The 15,824-nt window shown below is 45.1% G+C and overlaps 1 protein-coding gene across 1 annotated transcript in view; it reads left to right on the forward strand.

Annotated features, from left to right (window-relative positions):
- Positions 1–15,824, forward strand: part of LOC117513818 (cytochrome P450 4B1-like) — a 122,134-nt gene that overhangs the window by 15,423 nt on the left and 90,887 nt on the right. Inside the window, exons 3-7 of the mRNA XM_034174047.1 lie at positions 3,335–3,379; positions 3,494–3,621; positions 4,323–4,447; positions 4,554–4,708; positions 10,130–10,236. Coding sequence (XP_034029938.1) covers positions 3,335–3,379; positions 3,494–3,621; positions 4,323–4,447; positions 4,554–4,708; positions 10,130–10,236 — 560 coding nt within the window. The remainder of the gene's footprint in view (positions 1–3,334; positions 3,380–3,493; positions 3,622–4,322; positions 4,448–4,553; positions 4,709–10,129; positions 10,237–15,824) is intronic.

Consider the following 15,824-nt stretch of genomic DNA (forward strand, 5'->3'; position numbering starts at 1 on the left):
AGGGGACCCCAGACTTCCCTTTCCCAGGCCACAGACCACCTCTGACTGGGAGATCCCAAGGCATTCCCAAGCCAGTGTGAATATAATCTCTTCGCCTAGTCCCCGGGTCTCCTTCCAGATGGACGTGCCTAGAACACCTCCCTGGGGGGTGCCCAGGGGGCATCCTTACCAGATGCCTGAACCACCTCAGCTGGCTCCTTTCAACGCAAAGGAACAGCAGCTCTACTCCAAACTCCCCACAGATGACCAAGCTTCTCACCCTATCTCTAAGGGAGACACCAACTCCCTATGAGAGGGGATAACGTAAATTAATACAAGTTCTATGTTTGTTAGACTCTTGCTATGCACTTGCTTTGTTTATACACAGGACAGCAATTTTCAGTCCAACTGAAACGGCAAACATTAGATCTAAACATTGAAACAATAGAAATCAATCATTATATGAGGTTACAGATTGTGCAGAATGGTGGAGTTTTTTTTATCCAATTTTTTCACTTTGCACCTGAAGGCAGCATCAGCTGGACTGAGGTCTGTGATCGATTCCCCGCCCCCCAGGTTTACTTTAAAGGAGCAAAGCTGACGTCATGCACATCGGTTAAGTTCAGGATTTATTATAATTGTTTTTGTCCTTTGAGGGTGAAGTAGGCTGAAGGTTACATCTCAGCCATGGAGGTAATTGAAGCTGTCAGAGGTCTTAACGTCGGCTGGCTGCACCTGCATAATTTATTTGCACTGGTTTGTGTAGTTGCTGTTGCCTTTAAGTTAATTGCGTTAGTCCGACAGAGAAAATAATTTCTTCGAAGTTTTGCAGCTTTTCCAGGACCAGCGGGTCACTGGCTCGTGGGACATATTCTAGAGGTAATTAGCGCTGTCCACACAGTCTTTAACATGTCTTTAACATGAGTCTGTTATATGAAACGTTTCATAATTTATGTGTGTAAAATAAAAAATCAGGCGTCGTCTAACTGCAGTCTGCAGTTTGCCTTTCAAACCACCCACCCTCTTAAGGAAGCCCATTTCGGCCGGTTGTATCCGCGATCTAGTTCTTTCGATCACGACCTAACCCTCATGACCTTAGGTCAGAGTAGAAACGCAGTTTGACAAGTAGATCACAGTAGATCATAGTAGATCACAGTAGATCGAGAGCTTCGCCTTTTGGCTCAGCTCTGTTTTTGTCACAACAGTATGGTAGAGCGAATGCAATACCACCCCTGATGCACCGATTCTCTGGCCAATCTCACGCTCCATTGTCCCCTCATTCGTGAACAAGTCACCGAGGTACTTGAACTCCTTCACTTGGGGTAAGACCTCATTCCCTACCTGGAGTAGGCAATCCATCGGTTTTCTGCTGAGAACCACGGCCTCAGATTTAGAGGTGCTGATCCTCATCCCAGCTGCTTCACAATCTGTTGCAAACCAAGTCAGTGAGTGTTGGATGTCACAGGCCGATGAAGCCAACAGGACCACATCATCTGCAAAAAGCAGTGATGAGACCCTGAGCCCATCAAACTGGAAACCCTCTTCCCCCCGACTATGCCTCGATCCTGTCCATGAATATCACAAACAGGATTGGTGACGAGGCACAGCCCTGGTGGAGGCCAACCCCCATCGGAAATGAGTCCAAGTTACTGCCGAGCACCAAAACACAACTCCTGCTTTGTAAATACAGAGATTGGATGGCCCTGAGAAAGGACCCCCTCACTTCATACTCCCGCAGCACCTCCCACAGTATCTTCCGGGGTACCCAATCATACACCTTCTCCAAGTCCACAAAACACATGTAGACTGGATGGGCATACTCCGAGGCACCCTCCACAATCCTTGTGAGATTGAAGAGCTGGTCGATTGTTCCACGACCAGGACAGAACCCGCGTTGTTCCTCTTCAATTGGAGGTTCGACTATCGGCCAAACCCTCCTTTCCAACACCCTGGAGTAGACTTTACCAGGGAGGCTGAGTAGTGTGATGCCCCTGTAATTGGCACAGACTTTCTGGTCCCCTTTTTTAAATATGAGGACCATCACCCCAGTTTACCACTCCTTACGCACTGTCCCAGTCCTCAATGCAATGTTGAAGAAACATTTCCTCCAAGACAGTCCCTCCACACCCAGAGCCTTCAGCATTTCTGGACGTATCTCATCAACCCCTGGGGCCTTGCCACTGTGGAGTTGTTTGACTACCCCAGTGACTTCTACCAGGGAAATTGATGATAATTCTCCATTAGCATCCACCTCTGCCCCTGCCAAAGACACAGGGAGTTGACCTTCTCATCTACTGAGGTAAACCCCAACTTAGCAGTGCTCAGCTGGGGACTTGTGAGTAACCCCACACCTGTCCGGTGCCTCACACCCTGGGCAACTCCAGAGAAGAATAAGGTCCAACCCCTATCAAGGAGAGTGGTTCCGGAGCCGAGGCTGTGCGTAGAGGTGAGGCCCACCGGATCTAACTGGTATCATTCCACCTCCCTCACAAGCTCAGGCTGCTTCCCCCACAGTGAGGTGGTGTTCCAAACCCCAGAACTAGCCCCTGCCGCCCGGGTCTAGTCCACCGAGGCCCTCGACTTTCACTGCCACCCATGGGACAGCGCACCGGACACCAGCGGTTCCCCCTGTGGGTGATGATTCCACAGCGTGAAGATGGAAAGTCCACATTGCCTTTTCAGGCTGTGCCCAACGGGGTTCCGTGGCAAGCCCAGCCACCAGGCACTCACTGACGGGCCCTCCATCAAGGCCTGGCTCCAGACGTGGGCCCCTGGCTTCCTCCAGGCCAGGCCACATTTTCTGTGCCTCGTTCTTTCATGGTGTCTTGTGAACCATTCTTAGTCTGGCCCCTCGCATGAGACCCTACCAGGAGCACAAAGGCTCTAGACAACACAGCTGTCAGGTTCATAGTGGCATCTCTCCACCACGATAAGGTGATGGTTCCCGGAGAGGCTGTGTGGTCTTTTAAAGTTTCCCCTTTAGGTGAACTTTTTATTAATTTTTCCTTGACAAGGTGAATTTTGAGTACTATATTTATAGGCTCATAAATAAAATCATAGTCGTGCCAAAGAAAATTCTTTGTGTGCCTTAACCCTTTAAAAGCTTAGTGGCCCTATACCTTTTAATATTTTCTTCTCTCCCTGTTCTGTTAACACTGAAGTAACATATTTTTACTTTTGGAAGAATTTGTGTCAACCAGCTGTTGCTTAGCCAAACACCTCTGCTTTGCCAAAAGGGGGGGGGGGGTAGTGTAAGATTGTCCACTACGTTTTATGTCTTGTATTTGAAATGTACTGTACATTGCTTCTTTTTTAATTCAAAGACAGTTATACCATTATGTGTGTTTCCTAACAGAGCCTAAAGATGATTATGTGTATGGTTTTATTACATCTTGGATTGGTGAGTCTGAAATGCATTTTTCCTAATGCTTTGCATCTACTGCCAGTTAGCATTGCATTTCATCTCTCTTGTATGCCTACAGTGTACTTTTGTAATTATTATTTTTGTCATTAGGTGAAGGTTTGTTGGTTTCTAAAGGTCCAAAGTGGTTTCGTCACAGAAGGCTCCTGACTCCAGGTTTCCACTATGACGTGTTGAAACCATACATAAAACTGATGTTAGAATCTGCAGAAACTATGCTGGTATGAATAGATTTATTTATTCACTGCATCACATATTTTGTAATAATGATGTTGAATTAGTATTTATTATTTTTTTCTAAGTTTGCCCAGAGGCCATACTGAGTAATCACTGTGTTTGGGGGGGGTTATCCCACGCTGGCCAAAGTCCCGAACGGGGATTATGTTGTTGCCATTGCTGCTGTCTGTCTGTCTATTCCAAAAAAGACATAAGTGTTCTGAAATCAACTCCTCTCACATTTCTATGAGCAATTTTGTGAAACTTGGGAGAAGTCCTTGTTATTAGTTGGTAATATGCATATTATCATATCATTCAAGTTGGGCACATTTTACCAGAGTTATGGCCTTTACTTAAATCTAGACTCCGTCAGTTTCACGAGTGGGTGCCTGCATTCTGAAATCACTCCTCTCACATTTTTAATCATAATTTTTGGAAACTTGGTACAATTCCTTTTTATCTGTTGGTAATATACATACTGGAATATTGTACAAGATTGACACATTTTGGCAGAGTTATGGCCCTTGTTTAATAGTCCTAGACACTGCCAGTGTCATGAGTTGGATCTGCATTCTGAAATCAACTATCACATACTTTGAAATGTTATCAGAATGTAGCAAGCAGCATTTGCCAGAGGGGGATATTGTGCTCTTAGAGCACTCTCTTTATTTTGTGGACATGACACCTTGTCTCTCATTTTTGGCAGAACAAATGGGAAAATTATGCAAAGAGCCAAAAGTCCTTTGAGTTGTTTGAACACGTGAGCCTCATGACACTGGACAGCATTTTGAAGTGCGCCTTCAGCTGTAACAGCAACTGTCAAACCGAGGGGTCAGTCTTCTTCTTTCCACCATTTAGTTTCAGATGTCGGAGTGAGAATTGTCTGAAGGTATAAGTGAACACAAGTTTTAACATTGGGCTTTTTTGTATATTTCAGAGGAACAAATGCGTACATCACAGCAGTGTATGATCTTACCTATCTGGTTAATCTGCGGTTCAGGATCTTTCCCTACCACAGTGACATCATCTTTCAACTGAGCCCACATGGTTTCAAATACAGGAAGGCACTGAGGGTGGCTCACAGTCACACAGGTACGCTCTGTGCACGTGTTTATAAATGGTAAATGGATTGCATTTATATAGCGCTTTTCCATCTGCATCAGACGCTCAAAGCACTTTACAATAATGCCCCACATTCACCCAGATGTGAGGGTGCTGCCATACAAGGCATTCACTACACACCAGGAGCAACTAGGGGATTAAGGACCTTGCCCAAGGGCCCTTAGTGATTTCCCAGTCAGGCTGGGATTTGAACTGAGGATCCTCTGGTCTCAAGCCCAATGGTTAACCACTAGACCATCACCTCCCCATAGATTTTCAAATGAAATACACCTTAGTTATTGCTGTAAGTATTTTTTTGATGCAGAAAGTGGCAGTATAACAACAGCAAATGCCTACAAAATTTGATGGTGTTCATAATATAAATATGCTTTACTATAGATGTTATATTGTGCCATGGAGTTAAATTTATCATAGAAACACAAACAGTATAGCACAATATTTTAGATTCATTTTCTGAAGTCCCATAGACTGTTGCCTGCTGTGGCCTCGCTTCAGTCTGGCTAGACTCCAAGACTGGGCTGTTTCTAAGGTGATGGCACATAATATGAGTGGAGGACATGAAATTAAATCCTAATAGGATGTGTAAGATCTTACACAACAGTATTCTGAAGGGTACTAGAGTTACATTGGCGTCACAAATCTTCACAGGAGGTAGAGAAGCTTGAATCTTCGACTGGACTGGGTTGCTTGATGTGAGGACGTTTTGTTTCAAATCACAGAAGCTTCCTCAGCTAAAATTCTTGCTCTGGTAGTCTGACTTCTGTCTTGACTCTTGTAGAGAAGAATAATCAGAAGCCAACAAAAGCTGGAGTTTTTAACCTAACCAGACCCCTCCTACCAAGAGGCCGACTGCTACAGGCTAGTGACTAAACAGTAGCTCTAATTAGCACCTATTGTGCTCTAGTTAGCACCCTCCTAATGACAGGGCAGCTGTCCCTCCTAATGATGGGACAGAAGCGTCTCCTGATGGCTCCCTTGACGACTCTCCTGATGACGTGAATGACATTACCATGAACAAAAGACTGAAACTGCTTTGACCTGAGTACCCCATTGTAAACAGGGGACAAAGCGTGTCTGAGACCCCCTCCCCGGTTAAGGCTGGGTTTCAACTGTTTTACAAAGAATGCTTCCTTGACACCTCTCTCAAACCATTTCTTCTCTCTGGCTAAGATTTTAACTTCCTTGTCCTCAAATGTGGGGTTAGTGTCTTTCAGGTGGAGATGAACTGCACTCCTCTTCTAAGAAGAAGAGGAGTGTCTCTCCCTTATTTAGCAGGAGTAGGGGAAAAACTACTGAGGATCTTCAGACAGCACAAAATCCCAGTTTACTTTAAACCGGTTAACACCTTGAGACAGAAATTAGTTCACCCTAAGGACAGGATCCCTAGTTACTAACAGAGCAATGTAGTGTATTCTATCAGATGTCAGGAAAACTGTAATGAACACTACATAGGTGAGACTAAGCAACCTTTACACAAAAGGCTATACCAGCACCGCAGAGAGGGCGCTAGTGGACCTCAGTCTGCAGTTCATCTCCACCTGAAAGACACTAACCACACGTTTGAGGACAAGGAAGTTAAAATCTTAGCCAGAGAGAAGAAATGGTTTGAGAGAGGTGTCAAGGAAGCATTCTTTGTAAAACAGTTGAAACCCAGCCTCAACCGGGGAGGGGGTCTCAGACACGCTTTGTCCGATGTTTACAATGAGGTACTCAGGTCAAAGCAGTTTCAGTCTTTTGTTCATGGTAATGAGTCATTCACGTCATCAGGAGAGTCGTCAAGGGAGCCATCAGGAGAGGCTTCTGTCCCATCATTAGGAGGGACAGCTGCCCTGTCATTAGGAGGGTGCTAACTAGAGCACAATAGGTGCTAATTAAAGCAATTGTTTAGTCACTAGCCAATAGCAGTCTGCCTCTCTGTAGGAGGGGTCTGGTTAGGTTAAAAACTCCAGCTTTTGTTGGCTTCTGTTTTATTCTTCTCTACAAGAGTCAAGACAGAAGACAGACTACCAGAGCAAGAATTTTAGCTGAGGAAGCTTCTGTGATTTGAAGCGAAACGTCCTCACGTCAAGCAACCCAGTCCAGTCGAAGATTCAAGCTTCTCTACTATGGAAACCACCTGGACAAATGAGAGCCTACACAGAAACTTCACAGGAGGTGTTCCATCCCTAGGACACTCTGAATATCATACAGAGAAGTTGCAGCACACCACTTGTTTGTAGTTTACAGCTATACATGGAGTTGCTCCCATCAGGTACATAATCATTTAGGCAGTGATGCTACCATGCCTGGTAAGCCATTTACAGCAAATGCAGATTAATTGAAATGCAACTGAGGGAGGCTGTAGTGTCCTCCAAATGTATTAGAACACTTGGTACATATTTCACATTTTAATTTGTTTATGCAATTTAAAATACAAATAATAAAAATGTCTAAAATTATCTTCCTTAAACTCAAACTGATAGCAAATCTCTACACCATGATATAAATGAATAAAAATAGAAAAGCCAAGCTGATGATTTGCATAAGTAATGGAATGCTTTGATATAATACCTGTAAATAATCACTTTTATTGCCAGTTTTATTCAGACTATTATTTACGTTATGTTACTGTTAAAAATGCACTTCCAGTAAAGTGAGTATTGACAAAACTGGTGATTATTTTCATGTTGAGGTAGTAGGGGGGGCTGTTGTTGGAAGCTCCTGAAATTAAAGCCCCCGTCACACATAGCAAGAATGTGCAGGAACCAGTCCGAAACTGCAAAAATTGCCATAACTGGATGCAGTCGGGAGGGAAAGAGGCGTGGTCAGCGTGTCAGAACGCATCCAGATTACCTTGTCAACACCTGCACAATGGCATCCAAAGTGTATGTGGACAACAGGTAACACAGACTGCAGTCAGACCACCATAAAAGGTGCTGAAGATTGTTCCTCCCTTTGCACAGTCCCTGCCGGTACTGGACACTGGAATACCACCAACGTATGGACCGGAATCACGCCATATGTGTTAAAGCTGCGTCTGACTCATGGTGTGACTGCTTGGCCCACTGCTGGCAAACTTTCAGCAAGGGTGTCCAGTGGCACGCGCGTGCACTTAGTGGCTCATGCAGCCGTTATGAACACATGCACACAGCTGAGTGATCATTCCGGCCCTGTGTGTATGCATGTGGGCGTGTGGGTGCACGTGCGTGGGGTGCGCATGCCACTGGACACCTTTGCTGAAAGTTTGCAGCAGTCACCATGCGTCAGGCGCAGCCTTTCCAGTAAACTTTAATTTCTTTTTTCTTTTTTGCTCCCTTCAGGAGCACAACGCAAGTCTGTACACCATGATGTCGGTTGGATTATCACATGGGATTTAATTTTTGCGTGGTTATTTGCAGCACACAGCTGCCTGGTGAGAAGCTTTTCACCACACGCTGTGGTTTGGGTCCTGTGCGCTCTGTGCTGTCCTGGTTCCGTGCTGGAGGTGAGTTTCATGTTTAATAATGTTGTCATGGCCTGGCAATACAGTTCCACGTCACACCTCCTACAGAGTTTAGATGGTGATCAGGTAATAATATATATATTACAGCAGTGAGATCTGTTCAGCTCTGTGCCTGACATGCGCTATAACGCGTTACTACGCATGAGACCACGGAGAGGCACAGTGGCACACGGTGCTTTTGGTTTGATTGCGTGCTGTTCACACCCACTGTACATGATGAATGTGTGCCACATATATGTTATTACATATCAACATTTCCTTTGCCCTCCCAGGCCAGGGTCCAGTGGAGGTGGACATCTGTGGCACAACATGCCGGCAGGCTTTGCTGTGACCGATCGATCTCAGGGTTCAATCAACCACGATCAGATAGATGCTGTTTTGTAACCTGCAGTCAGATGACACAAAAACAGAATATAGGCCCCCGCCAGATGTGCGTCGCATCTTGATCGCGCCAAGAGTGTTTTGAACATGTGCAACACACTCGGGACAGCCGAGCGAATGGGACCAAATATGTCGATTTTTACAGACTGCTGCCTGTTGGGCTTCAGACCCCACCTCAATTGTGTCATTCTGATGCAATTCGGCCTCAATTGGCATATGCGTGATGGGGGAATAACTAGTAATCTAATGTAGTTACTTTTAAAAATGAGTCATCAGTAAAGTAACTAAGTTATTTTTTCAAGGAGTAATCAGTAATCACTAATTGGATTACTTTTTCAAAGTAACTGTGGCAACACTGGTTCAGACAAGACAAAGACTGAGAAATTTGGGCATAATGACAAGAGGTGTGTTTGGAGGAGTAAAGGTGAGGGTTTAAACCTAAGACACTGTACCAGGTGTCAAACATAGTGGTGGTAGCATCATGTTTTGGGTCTGTTTTGCTGTTCAGTTGTACTGACATTGCACAAAGTAGATGAAGTAATTAAGAAATGGTAAATGGACTGCATTTATATAGCGCTTTTCCATCTGCATCAGATGCTCAAAGCGCTTTACAGTTATGCCTCACATTCACCCTGATGTCAGGGTGTTGCCATACAAGGCGCTCACTACACACCGGGAGCAATAGGGGATTAAAGACCTTGCCCAAGGGCTCTTAGTGATTTTCCATTCAGGCGGGGATTTGAACCCAGGATCTTCTGGACTCAAGCCCAACACCTTAACCACTAGACCATCACCTCCCCTTAAGAAGGAGCACTACCTCAAAATTCTTCAGTGTCACCTCAAATCAACAGCTTGATGCTTGAAATATGGCAGGACAATGACAACAAATACACATCAAAACTGGATGTGAGTCAGATAAATCAGTCTAAAAATAAGTTTCTGGAATGGCCTTCCCAAAGCCCTGACCTTAACCACATTGAAAATTTGTGGACTACAGTTCAAAGCCTGGTCTGTTCCAGGAAACCAACCAATTGAAATTAACTTTACCAAGAAGACCGGTCAGATATCCAGGTAGAATTATGCCAGAAGCTTGCTGATGGCTACCAAATGCATCCGGTCAAGGTGCAGGTTGCTAAGGGGCACTAAATCAAATATTTGTGGTGGTGTATGTTTATATTTGAGCCTCTGTGTATATTTTACTCCAAAATAAATCTGAAGTGGTGCACTTAATTCTTGTCTTTTTTTTTAGGGTCATTAATGATATATATACAGTACAATCATTCCACCATGGCAAAACAAGACCTCATTAAAAGCTCAAAATTACCATGAGATTCATGCCCATGATGACTGTATGTAAACATTCACCAACATATGTGTGTGTGTGTGTGTGTGTGTGTGTGTGTGTGTGTGTGTGTGTGTGTGTGTGTGTGTGTGTGTGTGTGTGTGTGTGTGTGTGTGTGTGTGTGTGTGTGTGTGTGTGTGTGTGTGTGTATATATTATTATTTACTCAATTTTCTTTTTCTTTGAAGAGGAAGTCATAAGAAAGAGGAAAGAAACCCTGAAGAAGGAAAGGGAGCTGGACCGCATACAGGCTAAGCGAAGCCTAGACTTCCTGGACATCCTTCTCTGTGCAAAGGTATGTTGCACGACACAGGTTACACATTTTCAGTTTGTTTAACCGATTATAATGAAAGGCATTTGAGGGCTGGTGTATACCCTGTGCGCTCTACACTACTAAGTATATATGTCTGTAATAGTGTTTTTGACTGTGTATGACTTCATCATATGACTTCTGTGTGACTTCATTATGAAATCATTCATACCAAACATGAATGTTTTGGTGATCAATATATGCTTCATTCATTTATCAGGGCTTCTTGTTTGTTAAGATATACAAAAAAGGTGTTTTTTTTCAGACTATGTTTTCTTTGACATTGGCCTTTGACCAAACTACTCCCAAACTTAATCACCTCTGTATATTTATGTTTATTTAAATTTATCAATCAATCAATTTTTTTTTTATATAGCGCCAAATCACAACAAACAGTTGCCCCAAGGTGCTTTATATTGTAAGGCAAGGCCATACAATAATTATGTAAAACCCCAACGGTCAAAACGACCCCCTGTGAGCAAGCACTTGGCTACAGTGGGAAGGAAAAACTCCCTTTTAACAGGAAGAAACCTCCAGCAGAACCAGGCTCAGGGAGGGGCAGTCTTCTGCTGGGACTGGTTGGGGCTGAGGGAGAGAACCAGGAAAAAGACATGCTGTGGAGGGGAGCAGAGATCAGTCACTAATGATTAAATGCAGAGTGGTGCATACAGAGCAAAAAGAGAAAGAAACAGTGCATCATGGGAACCCCCCAGCAGTCTACGTCTATAGCAGCATAACTAAGGGATGGTTCAGGGTCACCTGATCCAGCCCTAACTATAAGCTTTAGCAAAAAGGAAAGTTTTAAGCCTAATCTTAAAATTTATGCCAACGTGTTTTGTGTGCACTATAAATCAGTCTGTTTTGAAGGCGCATATTAGATATCATATGTTTATACAGTGCTACCAAACTAAAAAAGAAAAAAACGGTACCGCCGCAAGCAAAATCAGTCAAAATCTGCAGAAAGACAATGGAACCGGACGAAACTGGTGATTTGGATGCCAGGAAATTCACAGAGATGCACACTGGATTAGACGTTATGTGAGAAGATCTAGGTGAATTACTCTCTGCTTAGTTCTTCAGTAAGTTAATGTTTAAAAGTCATTGCACGTTAATTAACATCCTGGTTTCCAACGCAAAATCAAAGTATTCATGACTGTAAGTTTATCCAGGCATATGTGGTAATAATTACTGGTTGCTAATATGATTGTTATTCATGAAAATTAGTGACAGAGAAACCGAAGCATTTTGAACCACATGGCGACATCTGCTGGCCAATCTTTAACATAAAATTTGCATTGAACAATAAAGGACAAACTGTCATGAAACAGTCAGGCTCTGTTATGTATGTTTAATAATAAAGGTTCTGTGTGCTTCTTGAAATTTTTGATGATATTGTCATTTAAAAACATTAATACTGTACTTGTAAAAGTAAGTCCCTTCAGCTGCTCCGTTGCATTCACTCGGGGTTGCCACAGCAGATCCAAGGTGGACCTGCATGTTGATTGTGGCACAATTTTTACGCCAGATGCCCTTCCTGACGCAACTCCACATTGCATGGAGAAATGTGGCAGGGGTGGGGTTTGAACCAGGAACCTTCCACACTGAAACCAAGCCTTTGAAATGTGTCCAAATAACATAATATTCATGGAATCATGAAAAACAAAAGAACGCTCCAACACATCACTAGTATTTTGTTGCACCACCTCTGGCTTTTATAACAGCTTGCAGTCTCTGAGGCATGGACTTAATGAGTGACAAACAGTACTCTTCATCAATCTGACTCCAACTTTCTCTGATTGCTGTTGCCAGATGAGCTTTGCAGGTTGGAGCCTTGTCATGGACCATTTTCTTCAACTTCCACCAAAGATTCTCAATTGGATTAAGATCCGGACTATTTGCAGGCCATGACATTGACCCTATGTGTCTTTTTGCAAGGAATGTTTTCACAGTTTTTGCTCTATGGCAAGATGCATTATCATCTTGAAAAATGATTTCATCATCCCCAAACATCCTTTCAATTGATGGGATAAGAAAAGTGTCCAAAATATCAACGTAAACTTGTGCATTTATTGATGATGTAATGACAGCCATCTGCCGAGTGCCTTTACCTGACATGCAGCCCCATATCATCAGTGACTGTGGAAATTTACATGTTCTCTTCAGGCAGTCATCTTTATAAATCTCATTGGAATGGCACCAAACAAAAGTTCCAGCATCATCACCTTGCCCAATGTAGATTCGAGATTCATCACTGAATATGACTTCCATCCAGTCATCCACAGTCCACGATTGCTTTTCCTTAGCCCATTGTAACCTTGTTTTTTTCTGTTTAGGTATTAATGATGGCTTTCATTTAGCTTTTCTGTATGTAAATCCCATTTCCTTTAGGCGGTTTCTTACAGTTCGGTCACAGACGTTGACTCCAGTTTCCTCCCATTCGTTCCTCATTTGTTTTGTTGTGCATTTTCGATTTTTGAGACATATTGCTTTAAGTTTTCTGTCTTGACGCTTTGATGTCTTCCTTGGTCTACCAGTATGTTTGCCTTTAACAACCTTCCTATGTTGTTTGTATTTGGTCCAGAGTTTAGACACAGCTGACTGTGAACAACCAACATCTTTTGCAACATTGCGTGATGATTTACCCTCTTTTAAGAGTTTGATAATCCTCTCCTCTGTTTCAATTGACATCTCTCATGTTGGAGCTATGATTCATGTCAGTCCACTTGGTGCAACAGCTCTCCAAGGTGTGATCACTCCTTTTTAGATGCAGACTAACGAGCAGATCTGATTTGATGCAGGTGTTAGTTTTGGGGATGGAAATTTACAGGGTGATTCCATAATTTATTCCTCAGAATTGAGTGAGTCCATATTTTTTTCCCTCTGCTTGGTCTAAAAAAGTAACCGTTACTGACTGCCACAATTTTTTTTCCTGATTTCTTATAGTGTTTCTTAAAGCCAGAAAGTTGCCATTTGAAATGACTTTAGTTTTGTGTCATGTTTGTGATCTGCTTTTTTTCTACAAAATTAAACAACTGAATGAACATCCCCGAGGCCAGTGATTCCATAATTTTTGCCAAGGGTTTTATATATATATATATATATATATATGAAGAGTTCCAGCACAAAACCCCGCTAACGCCACGCCCACGGAAAATGAGATAACCATTGCAAGTGGAAGCAACACCCCATAAATCCTGTGGTAAATGCAAGTCAAGATGTGGTTTGTATGCAGAACCTCGTAAGCGCCATCCCAGTTTGTGTGCAAAACCACATGGTGAACAGCGCACCACTCACTGGCATGTATCTCAGTCACGTGATGCAAAGATTGCGGCGCCCACGAGAGCTTCTCTGATGCTGCGTTTACACATAATGACGGCACGTCACGAATGCCACGAAGTATACATTCTTGGCTGCTGTGTTGTGTGGGCCGCCAGAAGAGGAGGTACTGCTGGCCCACCACCAGAGGGCGCCCTGTCTGGAGTGCGGGCTCCAGGCACCAGAGGGCGCAGCCGCCTCACAGGAGCAGCCAGGGTGACAGCTGTCACGCATCACCTGCAACAGCTGTTACCAATCACCTGATCAGCAGGGGTACATCAGCAGGACGACGTCTCCACCTCTTTGCCGAGATATCGCTTTACCTGGAAGGTAACGTTCTCAGCTGACTGTGAGATCTTTCGACAGTAACCTTTTGTGACTTTTGTGCATTGTATAGCAGACTCTTTTTCCAACGAGAGGTGGAGGTAGTTTTCCTGCCGTGTGGATTGCTGGGTGCATACGCGCCCACATTTAATTGTTTTTTGTTCCTCGCCAGCAGTACCAGGTCCGACATGCGGAGGCAGTGGCCACCTGGGAGTTCGGGACTTGGCGGCTCCAGTATTCCCGGGGTCTGGTGGCGGAGGAAATCGTGTGGTTCCGGTTCTGCTTTGGACAGACGTCTTCTATCTTCGAGCCTGCCCACACGACACCTTTTGTGATTTGACTTTTTGTCTATTGTTGTAATCTGTTGTGTTTGTTGTGCCCATTCACAACAGTAAAGTGTTGTTATTTGACTTCCTCCATTGTCCGTTCATTTGCACCCCCTGTTGTGGGTCCGTGTACCTACACTTTCCCAACAGGATATCTCGGCCAACGTCATGGACCCCGAGGGGCGTCAACCAGCCGTTGAACGGCCAATGGAAGAGCAGGGCGCACAGGCGTCTGCAGGAGGAATGATCGGTGAGTTGCAGCGAATCCTCACCGCTTTTACGGCTCGGTTGGATCTGATGACCGAGCAGAACGTCCTCCTTAACCGCAGGGTGGAGGCTCTCGCCGCGCAGTTGGAAGCGCGCCCTCAGGGCGCTGCTGCGGCTCCCCCTCCTGTCGATCCTGTGCGCAATAGTGACGTTCCACAGGTCGTTCAACGACCCCTCCCACCTTCCCCTGAAGCATACATAAGCCCTCCAGAACCGTACGGGGGTTGTGTGGAGACATGCGCGGACTTTCTTATGCAGTGTTCGCTCGTCTTCGCACAACGTCCCGTCATGTACGCGACTGATGCTAGTAAGATAGCTTATGTGATTAATCTGCTTCGTGGCGAGGCACGCGCTTGGGCTACAGCGCTCTGGGAGCAAAATTCACGGCTCCTTCAGACATATGATGGGTTTGTGAGGGAGTTCAGAACAGTGTTCGATCACCCAAATAGAGGAGAGACCGCTTCAGCCGTGCTGCTGTCAATGAGACAGGGGCGCCGGAGCGCAGCTGCTTATGCAGTCGACTTCCGCATCGCGGCTGCGAGGTCCGGCTGGAATAGCACTGCCCTCCGCGCCGCCTTCGTAAACGGACTATCGTTGGTCCTGAAGGAGCACCTGGTGGCCAAGGACGAACCGCGGGATTTAGACGGGCTTATTGATCTCGTTATACGATTAGACAATCGGTTAGAAGAACGCCGTTGGGAACGAGACGAAGGGCGTGGCCGGGCACGCGCCATCCCTCTCCCTTCCGGTTCCGACCGAGTTCCGCCCTCCCCACGCTCCACGGCCTCTACGCTCCGTGTGGTGACAGCTCCCCCTGCTGACGAAGCTATGGACACGAGCAGGGCCACATTTAGGGCACCAGATAGACAGAGGAGGCTGGCCCGCGGAGCGTGCTTTGTTTGTGGCTCAATAGAGCATCAAGTGAGGGACTGCCCCAAGCGGTTAAACACCAACGCCCGCCCCTAGACACTGGGTTAGGGGTGGGCCAAAACATTCACGTGGGACATACCCATATTGCCACACGACTCCCAGTGACAATCCGTTATGAGGATTTAACCCTGAAGGTGAGTTTCACCGCACATCTTTGTCCTTCCTGGGGTTTATCATCTCCCCCAACTCCGTCGCTCCTGATCCGGCCAAGGTTGCGGCGGTGAGAGACTGGCCCCAACCCACTAGCCATAGGAAGCTGCAACAGTTCCTCGGCTTTGCAAATTTCTACAGGAGGTTCATTAAGGGCTACAGTCAGGTAGTTAGCCCCCTGACAGCCCTGACCTCACCAAAAGTCCCCTTCACCTGGTTGGATCATTGCGATGCCGCGTTCAAGGAGTTGAAACGGCGCTT

Source organism: Thalassophryne amazonica, chromosome 7 (genome assembly GCF_902500255.1).
Source record: "Thalassophryne amazonica chromosome 7, fThaAma1.1, whole genome shotgun sequence".
NCBI lineage: Eukaryota > Metazoa > Chordata > Actinopteri > Batrachoidiformes > Batrachoididae > Thalassophryne > Thalassophryne amazonica.